Source organism: Urocitellus parryii, assembly GCF_045843805.1.
Source record: "Urocitellus parryii isolate mUroPar1 chromosome 12 unlocalized genomic scaffold, mUroPar1.hap1 SUPER_12_unloc_3, whole genome shotgun sequence".
Taxonomy (NCBI): domain Eukaryota; kingdom Metazoa; phylum Chordata; class Mammalia; order Rodentia; family Sciuridae; genus Urocitellus; species Urocitellus parryii.
Window position 1 is genome coordinate 1,189,239 of NW_027551760.1, and position 15,243 is coordinate 1,204,481.

Consider the following 15,243-nt stretch of genomic DNA (forward strand, 5'->3'; position numbering starts at 1 on the left):
AGTCACTCTACTCCTCTGGCTTCGCGTATAGGCTCCGGGGCTGCCTCTGCACCAGGGTCCCCAGGCCCACCAAGGGGCCAGACTGGGCTTTGGTGACAGCACCCTGGGAACTGGGGACTTCAGGGGTGTTTCTCCCACTGAGCCAGCTGCCAACATTCATCAGCACAGCGTGAACCATGGCTGGGAGCAGCAGAGACGGCCCACATTCAGAGTCGAGATAGAGCCAGCGAGAGTCCCTTTCCAGATAGAGCCAGCGAGAGTCCCTGTCCTTTCTCAGGTTTATTTTATTAAAATAGACAGGACAGAATGTGGGTGGGTGCTGGGAACAGGGGCCACCAGGCCGTGCCCAAGGGAGGCGCTTCTGCCATGCAGACATGCCGCAGCCTGCGTCCCAGCGTGGGAGACAGACCCCTCCTGGTGGACGTGCAGCCACGAGGCCAAAGGGGCCAGGGCACTGCGGTGACCCTCTCCTGTGGCCTCGGCCCCCACAAGCACAGCCACACCAGCTAGAAGGGCCGGGGAGGGGAGGGATCCCTGAGCCAGGGAAGCAGATGCCCTCCTGGAGGGGAGGGGACCCAGTCAGACAGGAGACAGGGTGTCAGTGCAACTCTGAGGGCGAGGCCCACCTTTCCTCTGAGGGCCCTGCTCACCCTGGGCCAGCCTCCTGGGGACACCCAGGGACTCCTGGAGCCAGGCCTGAGCCGAGGGGGCAGCAGCTGTTGGATGGAATGTATCATGTGGGAATGTCCCTGGAGGCCCGTGCTGCCCAGGACAGGGCTCTTACTCAGGGAGGCCTGGGCAGGTGGGAGCAGCCTCTCTCTTCCTGAAGGTCCTGTCAACCGGCCACCCACTCCCAGTGCTCCAGGCTGGCCCCTGCCTTGCTGACAAGCCTCATCCCCAGGGCAGAGCCCAGCCCAGCCCAGCGGAGTCCCTGGGTTTGTGCTTTTGAGTGTTGGTGAGCTGTGCTGGGAATGGGCTTCAAGACCCCATGGCTCTGAGGCACAGAGGGGACCCCTGAGTTGGTTCCCCGGAGCCGCCCTCATCCAGGCTGCTGGGACCCAGAGCTCACGTGCCAGGAGCGCCTGGCCTCCAAAAGCAGAGTGTCTTTGGCTCCCCTTGGGGTGGCCTGAGCCGCAGGGAGCTTGTGCTTTGTGTACAGGGCTGGGTGAGAGTGGCCACAGAGCTCCAGTGGGGCGCGCAGCCAAGCTGCCGGGCCAGGGGGCAGGGGCAGCAGGAGAGGAGGGAAGTCCCTGCCCAACCTCTCCCAGCATGCCCGCTCTCTGGCTGCCGGTCCCTGAGCCACACGACTCCCCCAGGACATGAGGACCGAGGGGAGAACAGCCTGGTGCCGGACGATGGGCACCCACTGCCTTCCCATCCAGACAGGAATGGGTTCAGGGAAGCTTCTTCCTGCCTGGCGGAGGGGACAGACAGTTCCCCCCTCTGACACTCCAAGAAGCAACCCCCAGGCAAGAGCCCCAGCTGCTTCCTGGCATGAAGGAGAGCGAGGCCAGGGCCCTCACCCGACTGGCCTCACAGTGGGTGGCCTGGCACAGCCCCAGCTCCTCCAGGTGGGTGGAATGACAGGGTCTCAGGATCTCAGGGAAGTGGTTCTAGAAAGCTGCAGGCTCCGCCCCCTGGCCATCTCTTCCCTAGCTAGAGCCCCTCCCCACCAGCTGGCCCTCCAGGGTCCTGCAGTGAGGCTTTCTGGGAGGCCAGGAGTGTCTGGGGGAGGCCAGAGGAGTGCTGCGGCCAGGCCCCTGGGAGGCGGGAGGGGGGAGGTCTCAGGGGCTCACAGGGGTTTTTGCTTTGGAGACCAGGCTGCCCACCCCCAAGGCTCTTAAGGACACTGGCTGGTGGGGGCTGAGCCCATCCTGACTCCACCACCCTCTGCCAGCCCAAAGGAACCATGTGTGTGTGTGTGTGTGTTGTGTGTGTGTGTGTGTCAGGAGTACACTGTTCACTTTTTGCAAATATATTACAAAAAACTTTGTCATGGAGGCTGCTCCTGGCAGGACTGAGGTTTCCTGGGGGTGAAGTGGCAGCAGCCACCCAGGTTTCCCCCACACTTCCTAGATGACGTTCTCAAACAGCTGCATGGAGCTCATGATGTTCTCATCCTGCGTGGAGAGAGCAGTGACCTGGTCAGGTACTGGGTGGACAGGGCCGGGGAGAGGGGTCCCCAAGCCCACCCACCCAGGTGGAGTCAAGCCAGCGATGCTCTCTCACTGGGTGGGTGGGGTGCTGAGGAGCAAAGACAGGGCAGCAGAGACCCCTGCTGTCCTGGCACGGCCTGTCTGCAGCCCTCAGGCCCGACTGACCCACAGAGAAGTCCCTGGCTGCACATCCTGAAGAGGCGGGTGACCCAGAGGCCAGCCACTCGAGGAGCAGAGCGGCTGGGAGCTGGTGGGGACCCAGCATCCTGCCGGGTGGGGGGTCTCTGAGGGCGGCTGGCTGCTGGTTTGGAAGGGCTCTGGGTCCATTTGCCCAGCGGCCCTGTCCCAAGGGTTGCTGGGCTGATCACCCTCCTGCGGGTCTCCCTCTGCCCACTCTGATCTGAGGTACAAGGAGGGAGGGCTGAGGGAGGGTCTTCACAGGTGGGCGATGGGCTGGCAGGAGCAGGCCAGTGATTGGGAGGGTCCCCAGGATGCTGATGGCATCCTCCCTGGGCCCCCACAGGGGCAGGACCAGGACATGTCACCCTCCCCCTGGCATCTGGTCCCCAGCCCACCTATATCTGGTTCACCCTCCCCCAGGCACCTCATCCCCAGCCTACCTACCTTCTTGGGTGATCCTTCCCGGACGCCTGGTCCCCAGCCCACCTACCTTCTGGCAGCTCTCTAGGAACTCGTCAATGGTCACCACCCCATCCTGGTTCCGGTCCATTTTCTGAAACCCAAGTCATATCTGAGGTGAGTCTGTCCCTCACCAGGGACAGCCCTTGATTCCAGCCTGAGGGAGCCATGGCAGGTGGGTGGAAGCCCCCTGCACCCCAGTGTGTTCTTGTACCCCTGCCCTGGGTGTGTCTGTTGTCCACCCCAGGGCTGGCCTTTCCAGTGTCTGACACCTGCATGCTCCACTGCTTCCGGAAGACCCATCTGGGCTTCTGCCTCCCTCATTCTCCCTGCTCATCTGGGCCTCACCCCCCGGTGCACCCAGGGCAGAGGAAGCAAGCGACAGGACCCAGAATGGCGAGGGTCTAGAAGCCGCTGTGAGTGGGAGCCAGGGCCTGCAGCGCCTTTTGCCACGTGGGCCCCAAGGTCACCCGTCTGCCAGGTCCCTTCGGGAGTTGCTGGAAGTGCCCCACCAGGTGCCAGAGCATGGTGGGCACGTCGGCTGCCCCACAAGCCCCAGCCCAGCCTGCCTGAGATGAGGTTCTGTGGGGCCATTCCTCAGGGAACAGTGACCACTAGCCAACTGGGGAGTCAAGCTGGACACCCCGGGGGGAGTGGGAAGGCCCAGCAAGGGCAGGTGGGTGGCCCAGGGATGCCCTGGGGCAAGTTGGGCTCCCTCCGCTGGGCTCCCTCCCCTGGTGCCAGGGCAGGCGCCGCCCACCTGGAAGAACCTCTCCACGTGCTCCAGAGGCGCGTCTTCCCGCAGGATGGGGTAGGTGTGGCGGCCCATCATGTCATAGATGGACTTCATGATGGCCAGCATTTCCTGGGAGGCAGGGCACAGAAGGGCTGGCATGAGCCGGCGGGGGCACCTAGAGGCTCTGAGGACCCCAGGAGAAGGGGCTGTTTCAAAGGACAGTTACCACCTCTACAGGTGGAGAAGGAGCAAGAGAGGCCCTGAGAGCCACAGAGAGACCAGCCTACCCTCAGGGTCACCCAGCACCAGCTTCTGCCTCTCTGAGAGGTTTGACAGAGGTTGTCATTTGCCACTCTGGAAGCTAGACATGGTATCAACTACTTCAGATACAAAAAGAAAAAAAAAAAAAAGGTATTGCAATTTTTTTTTTTAAGGTCTGGTCCTGTCTACACTTCTGCCTTAAGAGACCACACTGACCCTCTCTCTTGGAAGGGGCCAAGGCCAAGTCCCCTACGTCTGCCCTGACCCTCTCTGTAGCAGAGATGACCAAGAACGGGTCATGGGCTGGACCGAGAAGTGTGGTAGAAGCCGCGCTGTATGCCCAGGCACCCAGGACTGAATGGGGGACAGGAGGGCCACCCACAGAGAGCCACCAGGACAAAGGGTGGAAAGAGCAGTCTGGAGGGGAGTGGTGATGGGGACGAGGGCAGAGGGCCTGGCCCGCCACCAGGTACCTCCTTGGTGATGTAGCCGTCCTTGTTAATGTCATAGAGGTTGAAGGCCCACTTGAGCTTCTCGTGTACCGTCCCTCGCAGCAGGATGGAGAGCCCCACCACGAAGTCCTGCGGGGGAGAGGAGGGCCGGGAGTGACCACCCAAGCCCCAGTCCTTCTCCTGTTCACTGGGAAGCTCTCCTGCAGGGGCGGTGTCTCCATGAGAACGGGGAGGACGCCGTCCCTCTTGGTTGACACGTGTGAGCACATGTGCCTATACCAGCGGGGCCTGTGTCCCCCGCCTGGGTGCTGCCATCGCCTGTGGGGCAGACCCAGGAAGCACTGCTCAGGTGACAGACATGGCTGTTCACACGGCTGGTTGTGGCAGTTGACAGGGGGCACGTCTTTGCGCCCACCTTCTGCAAGGTTAGGAGGCCGAGCCCCCTGCTCCTCTGGGGCTGCTCAAAAGAAAGGGGTTCTGCCTGGGGAGTGGGGGTGCAGGTGGCTGATTGCAGCACATCAGAGGACTCAGTCCCCACTCAAGTGTCAGATTTTCTGGGTCTGAGAAAGCCTGTTCCACCAGAGGGAAAAACTAAGGGGAACAGAGGAAAAGAATTAGGATGGACAATGATGATGATAGGAGAAAAAAATTAACAAAAGAGAAGAGAAATCTTGTCTCCCTAAAATAAGAACAGGAGGCTATTGGAAAAAAAAAAAAAAGAGGTCTAATTGGAAACAAGAAAGAGCTCTTGGGAATTAAAAATAAGAAAGCAAGATGGCAGACTCAGAAGGAGGTTGGAAGGGCCAGTGGGGCCTTCCAGAAAGAGCTGGAAAACAGAAAGGAGGCCTGTGGGCGTTCCAGGGAGAACCAGAGGGTCCAGAGCTGGGGGCTTCCTTCAAACCCCAAGTCTTGTGGCCAAGTCAGAAAGATTTCAGACGTGTCGCTCAGAGTGACAGGCATGAGTTTATGGATGAGACAGGGAAAAGGGCAAGGGACCCCCTGAAGGGAGAAGGTGGGTCCTCTTGTTAGTGGACAGATGTGAGTGGTGGAACCTGAGGTTCCAAGAATAATTCTGGACAGCGGCCCCACTGTGCTGACCCCTGCGTGATTTCTTTTCCAAGAAGCAATTTACTTGCAGCTCTGCCTGACCCCAAGAGGAATCCGCCTTACCCCGAAGGGGGGACTTTTGTGACCAGATCCTGAAACTCTGGGAGATAAGGATAGTTCCTCCTGGCCATAAAATCTGTAAGAATGTATGGTGAAGAATCCAATTAGAGCTGCTCAGCATGGGCTAAGGTGACCTGGAGTTGCCAGGACAGTGGGGACTTGAAAGTCTGATGTCACCCTGCTGTCAGTCAAAAGCCAAGAGGTGGACCTGGACAGAACTTTCTGGAACTTCTCTGGGATCCCCAATAAAACTGGAGTTTGGGAGAGGCACACTGTCCTTCTCCGCTCTGAGAGGATCCACCCACTCTCTCCCTTGAGGGTGTCCCCTTTCGCTTTTCCTGTCCCTTTAGTAAACTCATGCCTGTCACTCTGAGTGACATATCTGAAATTTCTCTGACTTGGTTGCAAGACTTGGGCTTTGCAGTGGGGGTCTTCGTGGTGCCTCAGTTTCTCCAAAGGCCCCAGCTCTGTAACAAAAGGAAAGAGGGACGCGGGTCAAAGAGATCAGGAAGAAAGAGTGGCCAGGAGAAAGTCTGTGGGTCCCTGTGAGGCTCCGCTGGGCACCCAGTGCCAGCTGCAGCCTGCTGGAGAGTAGGGAGTGGGGTGCGTGGCCTGGGGAGGCCCGGCTGCCCACCCCCCATAGAGGACCAGGACGCACCTCTGAACCAGAGGGTCAGGAGGAGCTGCCCAGCATGCCACGGCGGACGACAGGCTCAAACAGGACGAGGCGGTTCCCAGCAGACACCCTCCTGGGGCCCGCGAGCTCTGCCATGGGAGTCCACGGTGTGGGGCCTGCTCAGCAGCCATGCTTCTACCGTGGGCCCCGGGGGCACCAGCACCACCTTCTGCCATGGCCCACTGCTAACAACCAAGAAGTGTGCCTACTTGTGTCCCTTAGGGGTGACAGTACTAGGAGATGGAGGTGGCAATGTCCTTTGCCAGGCCACTGGCAGGCCTCATTTGTAAAGGAAATACGCAGGTGACCCTGAGTGTGGCTAGCCCAGGTCTGGGCGTGTCATGGTTTGGATGTGAAGTGTCCCCCAAAAGCTCATGTGTGACACAATGCAAGAAGGTCCAGAGGAGGAGTGACTGGGTCATGAGAGTCTTCACCCAATCTGAGAATTAATTCTGATTGGGATTAGCTGAGTGGTAACTGAAGGCAGGTGGGGTGTGGCTGGAGGAGGTGGCATTGGGGTGTGGCTTCGGGGTATATATGGCGGGTGGAGTCTCTCTCTGTTTCCTGATCACCACTTGAGCCTCTTCTCTCTGCCACACTCTCCCGCCATGATGTTCAGCCTCGCGCCAGCCCTGAGGAATGGAGCCAGGCTTCTATGGACTGAGACCTCTGAAGCCGTGAGCCCTTAAATAAACTCTTCCTCCTCTACAGTCGGGCTGGTCGGGTCCTTTAGTCACAGCAGCGGAAAAAGCTGACTCCGAGTGCATTGCTGTTCTAAAGTTCAGGGCCACACGGCACAGTTTCTCGTGTGACCATCATCAGTTCTAACTCCTTGTTCTGGTCACCAACACCCAGGAATCCTGTCATATCACAGCCCCTGCTCTGCCACTATCTCTGAGGCCGTGTCCAGGGAGGTGCAGGGCTCCTATGGTGTCCCCTAGACTCAGGGGACACAGGAGGGTGCGTGGCAGAGCCCAGGGCAGGTGCTTGGCTGGCAGTGGGGAGCCAAGGGTGACTATCGGGTGGCCGGCTGCCCTCATCAGTGACACTCATCATGACCAGGGATGCTCAGCCTGGTTGATGACGTGGTTTACTGCAGGGGTGGGAACAGAGAGGTGCCCATGCCTTCCAGGCTGGTCCTGGCCAGCACTTTCCAAAGGCACAGCTCAGCCAAGGCCACATCCACCCTCGGTGGCTCGCCTCTATCCTGGGCACCGAGAAGCACCAGCCAAGAAGAACTGTTTAGAAAGCTCTGTGCCTCTCTGGCCAGGTGAACCAGCTGAGTTAGAAAGGCTCCGATGATGCGGAGAGTGGAAGGGAGGCCCACACCAGGCTCCCTGCTGCTGGGACCGGAGCAGGTGCCAGACCCCGAGGCAGGGAAGGGGACTGCATCTGAGGTTTGCTGGCTCTGAGGTTTCTTTCCTTTTTTGGTGTTCACTTTGGGGAAGGCAGAGAAGTTACACTATTTCATTATCCCAGTAAACTGTAATGAATGTGTGTCTTGTCCCCAAGTACACTCAGAAAGGACGGGGGTCATCGTAAGTATTGATAAGCCAACTTGACTTTCCATTTTAGGGGTGCATGGAAGGTTCTGGAAGCCTGGAAGTGAGGAGGGCCGCGTGCCCTCTCCTTCCCTGAGCATGGCTTCCCCGGGGGTGAGCACTGACGTCAAGAGGCTCCTGTGGGGTTCCACATGAAGCCAGGGAAATGCGTTTCATCCGCAGAGACGGGCATGGAACCCTCAAAAGACACCAGGAGGACGGCCTTCTACCGTGCCCAGCAGGGCGGCTTCCGCACAGCTCCGTCTCAGCCTCTGACAGACCACCTCCCACAAAGACTGCCTCCAAGGACCCCAGACCTCCCTGGGGGGAGTGTGGCCATGACCCTCCTGAGCGTTCCCCAGCACAGGGCCCTGCTAAGCCGTTCCACTTCTGAACAAGAAAACTGTGTCCTGCCACACCTGGCTGGGCCCTGGCTCTGGGCTCTGAGAGGCCACGTGGGAAACTGGCCACCAGGGACGGGCAGGAGGAGACCAGGAAGCCCCAGCACTCTGATGCTGCCTGGATCCTCCCGGTGCTGTGGCCGTGGTATTTGGGTGATACTGAAAATAAAGGAGAGGCCCACGTCGGGTGCCACACAGGCCGGGAGCCCTGCAAGTCCGGAGGTGGGGGGGGGCTGTGGTCACAGAGCAAGGCCGAGGCCTGGGGCTGCCCCAGCCCATCTGTCCTGCGTGTCAGTGTGTGGCCGGCACACAGTGTAAAAATAAACCAGGTGGCGCTAGGCCGGGTTATTATTACCCCAGCTCCTCTGCTGCTGGCGGCAGCGCCTGTGGCCCTGGAAGCGGAGCTGCCTGGATCGATCAGGCTGCCTCCAGCAAGGGGCTCTCTCTGAAGAGGGTTCAGGGTTCCGCCTGCAGCTATTTTTAGGGGCTCAGGCGCCACAGCTGAGATCTCTCTCAAATGATGCCCTGGTGCAGAGCAGGCAAGGCCCCCCTGGGGGACACTGTCTGTCAGTGGCGGGGCCTGGCTTCCCCTTGTCACCCTGGGGAACCCTGGGCCTCGCTCTCAGCCTCCAGCTGGGAGGATGGCCTGGGGCCCACTCAGGCTGTTCTCCGGATGTTTCTGGCCTGCTTGGGCAGTAACTAGGAGCAGGGCACCCCACGCCCAGCACCAGGACTCGGTCAGACCTGACCCCTGAACATGCACATTCACACGCATCACAGCCACTGCCCAGGTAGGAGCAGCTGGGCAGAGCTGGCAGCCAACTCCTGGAATGGAGGAGAAGACTCAGAACAGGGGACCTGGGCAGCAAGGTCCAGCTCCCTGACCATCTCTGTGTGTGGCACGGGCCGGCGGGGACCTACCTCGAAGCGGATGGCCCCGTTCCCATCGGCATCGAAGGCGTTGAAGAGAAAGTGTGCGTAGGTGGTGGCATCTGGGGAGAGCAAGGGTGAGGCTGGGTGGGGACATGGGATGCCTGCAGGCCCACCCGCACCCTGGCCGCCCCACCTGGGAGGGGGTCCCAGCTTTGCCTGGGGCAGGAGACCCTTCAAAAGGGACAGAAGCCGTGCCAGGCCTCCAGAAGGCAAGCGGTGGCACCAGGGCGTGGGTGGCAGCTGGGTCTCCTCCCCGCGAATGGGATGGGGGCGGCGCTTTGGAGCAGCCCCGCCCACCTCGCCCCCGACTCACCTCCCTGAGGGAAGAACTGCGAGTAGATGAGTTTGAAGGTGTCCTCGTCCACCAGGCCCGTGGGACACTCCTGCAATGGGAAGTCACCCCCTCAGCCATCCTGGACAATCCCTGCTCCGGGCCAATTCCACAGCGCCTGGCCTCTCCCTCCCCTGGAGGGCTGCACGCTGCCGAGGCCCTGCTGGCCCTGGGTGGGGGCTGCCCGGTCATGCCAAGCTGCTCCACATGTTCTGCTGAGGAGCGCAGTGGCCGTCACAGCGCCCACCCTGGAGCCTGCCCACCCCAGGCAGCTATCCACAACACCCGAGTTCCGGAATGCCCCTGTAGTATCCCTATGCTTTGCAGAAGTTTCTAGGAGGTTCCCTGGGCCAGGGTCCCTCCCGCTTGGATGGGGCTGGGCAGCCAGGCTCCTAGGGCCTCTCCCGGGTGCACAGGAAGCACTCACGTTCTTGAAGCCCCGGTAGAGTGACTGCAGCTCCTTCTTGGTGAACTTGGTCTGTGCCTGCAGCTGGTCCAGCCCCTCTGGCTGGTGGCGCACCGTGGACAGTTCCAGCTCACTGTCACTGCTATCTGGAAGGGACACAGACCCAGGAGGGAGAGACATGTGCTGTGGGCAGGTGCCAGGGCATGAGCTGAAACAGGGCATTGAGGGACTCTCCTTGAATGACATATATGGTCACACAGGCTGTGCACCGAACAAATGGAGGGACCGTGATAGAATGGCATGCTTGGGGGTTGTGCCTCACAGCTTCCCTGCTCACTGACAGGGCCTCCCCGCCTGCCTCACCCTCAGGGTGCCCCCCCCCCCAGCCACACAGTGGGAGAGGCACCAATCAAGGGACACAGGAGGAAAAAGACAGCAGACTAGGCAAGAGGAACCCTCGACCTTCAAGACCCTCTTCTTAGACCACCCTTCCTTGAGGCCCTCCCGACTTGCCCAGGAGTCGGGGTGCTGCTCATGGCCCACTGCGAGCTCACATGCTGCTATTTGGCCACATCTGGCACAGGGGTGTTATTCTCATTTGGGGAGGGGGCCAGAACTCCAGACCCATGGGGCAGGGACCAGACCTTTCCTTAAAAAAAGAAACCACAAGAAAACACGAACAATGGCTACTACCTTAGTGGGGAGAGGGAATTCTGAGCTGTCTTTACTATTCGTGTTTTTTTTTTTTTTTTAACATCTTCCTGATTTCTTTTGGTATGGTCACTTTTACAATAAAATAAAGCTGTGAACAAAAGAGCATTGTGCTCCCATGCCTTGCTGGGCAGCAGGTTCACATGGGAATGTCACTGTCCCACTGCCAGGGAGGTACGGGCCCCCAGGCAAAGCGTCTGCTTCCCCTGCACCATGCAGAATGGTGAGCCAGGCTTGTCTGCAGAGCCCATCCTGATGTGCCCTGCAGGGGGCGCTCTTCAGGGGCTTCCCACACTGTTGGACCAGAGCCCAGGATGCCTCCCTGGGCTGGGCTCCTGAGCAGAGCTGCTCTGGGCTAGGCGATGAAAGTACCCTGCTTCATTTCCCTGGTCCATGCACAGTTCAGTCTCTAGGGCAACTACTTCCTGTCTTCCTTCTCTTTAGGTCTCCATCCTCCTCCCCATCTTTACCCTCAGATTGACTCCTACTTCATCAAGAAAACAAAAACCACAGAAGGAATTTCCCCAAGCTCCTGCCAGCACACCTGCCCACCTACCTGCACAGGGCCCAGACTCTGCTCTCCCTCCTCTGTCCCTGTGAAGGCAAACCCTCCTGCCTGGGCAGTGGGTCTCGGCTCCTGACCCACTCAACCATAGGGCTCCAGAAATTCTCCCCACTTCCTCATCGTCTTTCCCTCCTCCTTTCCAGATCATCCCCATTATCAGATGGACATGTTGATAAGTCTGGCAATCCTTAGTCAAAGGGAGCCTAGGCAAACCGTGTAGCCAGCAAGTCCACTGTGGGTAGACACACCCCAGAGGCTCTTCCCCAGCTAAGGGGGTCTGTACAGGAAGCTCACAGCAACAGTCTTAGCTGGGGGCAGGTTGGAGACAGCTCAGTGGTCTATCAGAGCAAGATCAAAATGCAGAGGACCCAGGCCAGGGAGAGCAGGTGATCCCATGAGCACAGAGCAACACGTGGGTGGATGCCAAAAATAAGGCATGTCCTTCCATTAACAGGCAGAGTCTTCAGATTGCATCAAAAAACAAAATCCTGCTACATGCTATCTACAAAAAGGATGCCCTTAATACGAAGATGCAGACTGGTTGAGAGTCAGACTGTGGGGAAAAGGATCAAAAGCTGGACATTTCCTGATATACAAAATTCATTTCATCCAGAAGATGGAATAATCTGAAATATAATATAGTCGCCCAGTAACAGAGCTTTAAAATACCTGAAGCAAAAAACTCAGAACTAAAAGGAGAAACAGATTACACCCTAACCATAGCTGCAGACTTTAACATCCTTTTTCAGTAAAGGGCACAAGTAAATATATGAAAGATTTAGAAGCTATTATCAACCAATTTGGCCTAATTGATATTTATAGAACAAACGTAAAATACACATTCTTTTTGAGAGCACATTCTGTGGTCATCAAGACACACCAGATGCAGGGAAATAGAACAGACTCTGACCACAATGGCAATAAGTTAAGTTCAAAACAAGATATTCAGACTATCTCAAATATTTGGAAATTAAAAAAAAACTTCTAACTAACTCATAAGAAAAACTGCAAGGTGAACTTTGAATTGAATGATCATAAAAACACAGCATATCAAAATTCGCTGGGTGAAGCTAAAGCTGTGCTTAGAGGAAATGGCGTAGTTTTAAATTCCTTCCCTGGAAAAGAAGATTGGCACAATCTTGGGGCTCCAGCAATTCTCCCTACGCCTTGAGCTTCCAGAGCTAAGCTTTAAAATCTAGAAAACCCAGAGCAAATAAAATTCAAAGTAAGTAGAATAAAGAACATAGTAACAATTAGGTTAGAAAACAATGAAGAAAGGGCTGGGGATGTGGCTCAAGTGGTAGTGAGCTCGCCTGGCAGGCATGGGGCGCTGGATTCGATCCTCAGCACCTCATGCAAATAAAATAAAGATGTTGCGTCCACCGAGAACTAAGAAATAAATATTAAAAATTCTCTCTCTCTCTTAAAAAAAGAAAAGAAAAGAAAACAGGCACACTCAGAGAGAAACCAATCAAGTCATCAAGAAATGCAGTGGGCAGGTCACAGACGCCAGATCACAAAGGACTCATTTCCAAAATATATAATGAACTTCCTCCCATTTTTTTAAAGAGGCAAAAGACTAGGAACTTCACAAAAGAAGATATATAAAGGCCAGTTAACACAAGAAAAGTGCTGACAGTGTCAATCAAAGGAATAAATTAATCCAATTCAAAACACAAAAATGCCCAGTCATCTACGATTCTAAAAACACCAAACGCCCCTGTGAGCATGTGAAGCAACTGGAACTCTCGAATGCTGTCGATGGCACAACCCTGTGGAGAGCTACTGGCAGTTTCTTACAAAGTCATAACACATATCCTCCTTGACCTACTTACACCAGGTGAGCAAACATAAAGTGAAAATATTCTTCCACAAAAAGACTTGTTCAAGAATACTGATAATAGCTCTATTCTTTTTTATATTTTGTCTTTATTATACTTTTTGGTGGTACTGAGGTTTAAACCCTCCTGATCTGCATCCTGAGCCATTTCTGTTTTTCATTTTGAGACGGGGTCTCACTAAGTGGCCCAGGCTGATCTTGAACTTGCCATCCTTCTGCCTCAGCCTCCTTTCTTCTTCTTCTTCTTCTTTTTTTTAATATTTATTTTTAGGTGTAGATGGACACAACACAATGCCTTTATTTTTTTAACGTGGTGCTGAGGATTGAACCTGGGTCCCACCGGTGCTAGGCGAGTGCTCTACTGCTGATACTGCTGAGCCACAATCCCAGCCCTATTCTTTTTGGTCGTTGATGGACCTTTACTTTTATTTATTTATTTATTATTTATTTTATTTATGCTGAGGATGGAACCCCGTGCCTCACACATGCTAGGCAAGCTCTCTACCACTGAGCCCCAGCCCCAGCCCAGCTTTATTCCCAACAGTCCCTAACTGGAACTGACCCAATCAACAGAAGCAGGGAAATGTGGCACATTTATTGTGATGGAACACTAGTCTCCATTTAAAAAAGAAGGGACCATTGATACATGTTACAATGTGGATGCCGCTCAATCGTGCAGGGGGAAAGATACCAGATGTGAAAGCGTTTACACGTTGTCGTGACTCCGTGTATACAAAGGCCTGGGACAGGCGGCGCTAATGGCACTGTGATGGAAAGCAGCGCAGCAGGGGACGGTGGGGGGCACGCTGTCCAAACTCAGGGACTGAACTGAGGCCTCTGTGCATTTTGCTGTATGCAAATCAGACCCACATTGACAAAATAAATAAATAAATAAATAAATAAAGACCAGCGAAAAGACTGAGGCGACTTCTGCTTTTGGTGGTGACAGGACGTGAGCGCAGACTTACCTTCCCACCGCCACCGACTTTAGAGCTGGAAGAAATATGAGAGGAGAGTGTTCTCGGGCTGGATGACGGGGAACCGAAGCGAGGTCCGCAGTCCCCTGGGACGTCTGCCCGGAGACACTTTCCAGACCGTGGCACAGGGAGTGGGACGTGAGCTAAGGCGCAGCTGGTAAGGCTGAGAGGGGAGCTGGGGCTGCTAAGGCCGGTGGAGCGTTCGGAGCAGCGTCCTGGGGAGGAGTGGCCGCAGGAGTCTGGGTGGGCCTTCCCCTGGGGTCTTGACCACAGGCTGGGCTGCAGGATGAGACTCCACCAGGCCAGGAGAAGGTGGCTACAGGGACCAGGGAAGGTGGGATGAGGGGCACAGGGACATATGGGAAGTCATGCAGTGGTGGGACCAATTGGGGAACTGGCTCAGGCAGAATGTCGATGCCACACCTCAGGGGTCAAGATGAAATTCCAGAAAGGCTGTGCTTTGGGAGTGAGGACCCTGCCTGAGGAAGAGCCTGCTTTACACCTAAGGACAAAATAAACACGAACCTGCTCTGGGGAGAAAGCCTAAAATAAATTCTACAAAAATCAAGCAATCTGCCAGGCACATGGTGCACACCTGTCATCCCAGTGTCTCAGGAGGCTGAAGCAGGAGGATCACAAGTTCAAAGCCAGCCTCAGCAATTTAGTGAGGCCCTAAACAATTAGCGAGACCCTGTCTCAAAAAAAGACACAAAAAGGGGCTAAGGGATGTGGCTTAGTGGTTAAGCGTTCCTGGGTTCAATCCCAGTTCCAAAAAAAAAAAAAAAAAAAAAAAATCAAGAAATCTGTCAGTAACTTCTTAAGTGTCAGCCAAAATTCAATAGATTTATATCAAGATATATAATTTAGACAACATAATTTCATAGACATAACATTCATAATGTCCAACATAGAATAAAAAAATTAAAAGACATGAGAAGCAGATGGAAATGTGATAATCATCAAAAGGTAAAGGAGTGAGCAAAATTAGTAGATTTTCATAATTGGACTTATTAGAATTACTAAAATGAGCTTTAAAACAAACATTACCACCATGATGAAAGATCTAAAGGAAAGAAAAGAGCAACAGATGGGGATCTTGGTGGGAAAATTATTTTAAAAAGAATGAAACATAAGTTTTAAATCTGAACAATTAAATCTAAAATAAAAATTAATTTGATTAATTCAGGATGCACATGACAGAAATCAAAGTTAGTAAGCTTACAAGGAAATAGATATCATCCAAACTGAAGTCAAAGAGACTTGAACATCATGCAGAGTCTCAATGACAATATCAAGCAGTCTAACATATTTATTTAACATATCAGAAGCAAGCAGGTTGGGTGAGGTGGTGCACACCTGTGATCCCATCTATTAGAGAGACTGAGGCAGGAGGATCAAGGGTTGAGGACAGCCCAGACTGGATAAATAACAGGACTGATCTTAAAAAAAAA

General features: G+C 55.1%; 1 protein-coding gene across 3 annotated transcripts in view; it reads right to left on the reverse strand.

The window, feature by feature from the left end:
• Positions 1-354: 354 nt before the first annotated feature.
• Positions 355-15,243, reverse strand: part of Kcnip3 (potassium voltage-gated channel interacting protein 3) — a 71,283-nt gene continuing 56,394 nt past the window's right edge. Inside the window, exons 3-9 of one of the 3 annotated variants that reach the window (XM_077794290.1) lie at positions 9,721-9,841; positions 9,276-9,345; positions 8,951-9,021; positions 4,266-4,373; positions 3,556-3,660; positions 2,827-2,889; positions 355-2,120 (exon numbers count right to left, since the gene is read on the reverse strand). In XM_077794290.1, the coding sequence (XP_077650416.1) occupies positions 2,073-2,120; positions 2,827-2,889; positions 3,556-3,660; positions 4,266-4,373; positions 8,951-9,021; positions 9,276-9,345; positions 9,721-9,841 (586 nt within the window). In that variant the 3' untranslated portion in view covers positions 355-2,072. Of the gene's footprint in view, positions 2,121-2,826; positions 2,890-3,555; positions 3,661-4,265; positions 4,374-8,950; positions 9,022-9,275; positions 9,346-9,720; positions 9,846-15,243 lie in introns of all 3 variants that reach the window. The other 2 variants (XM_026414069.2, XM_026414071.2) reach the window with 2 other exon arrangements.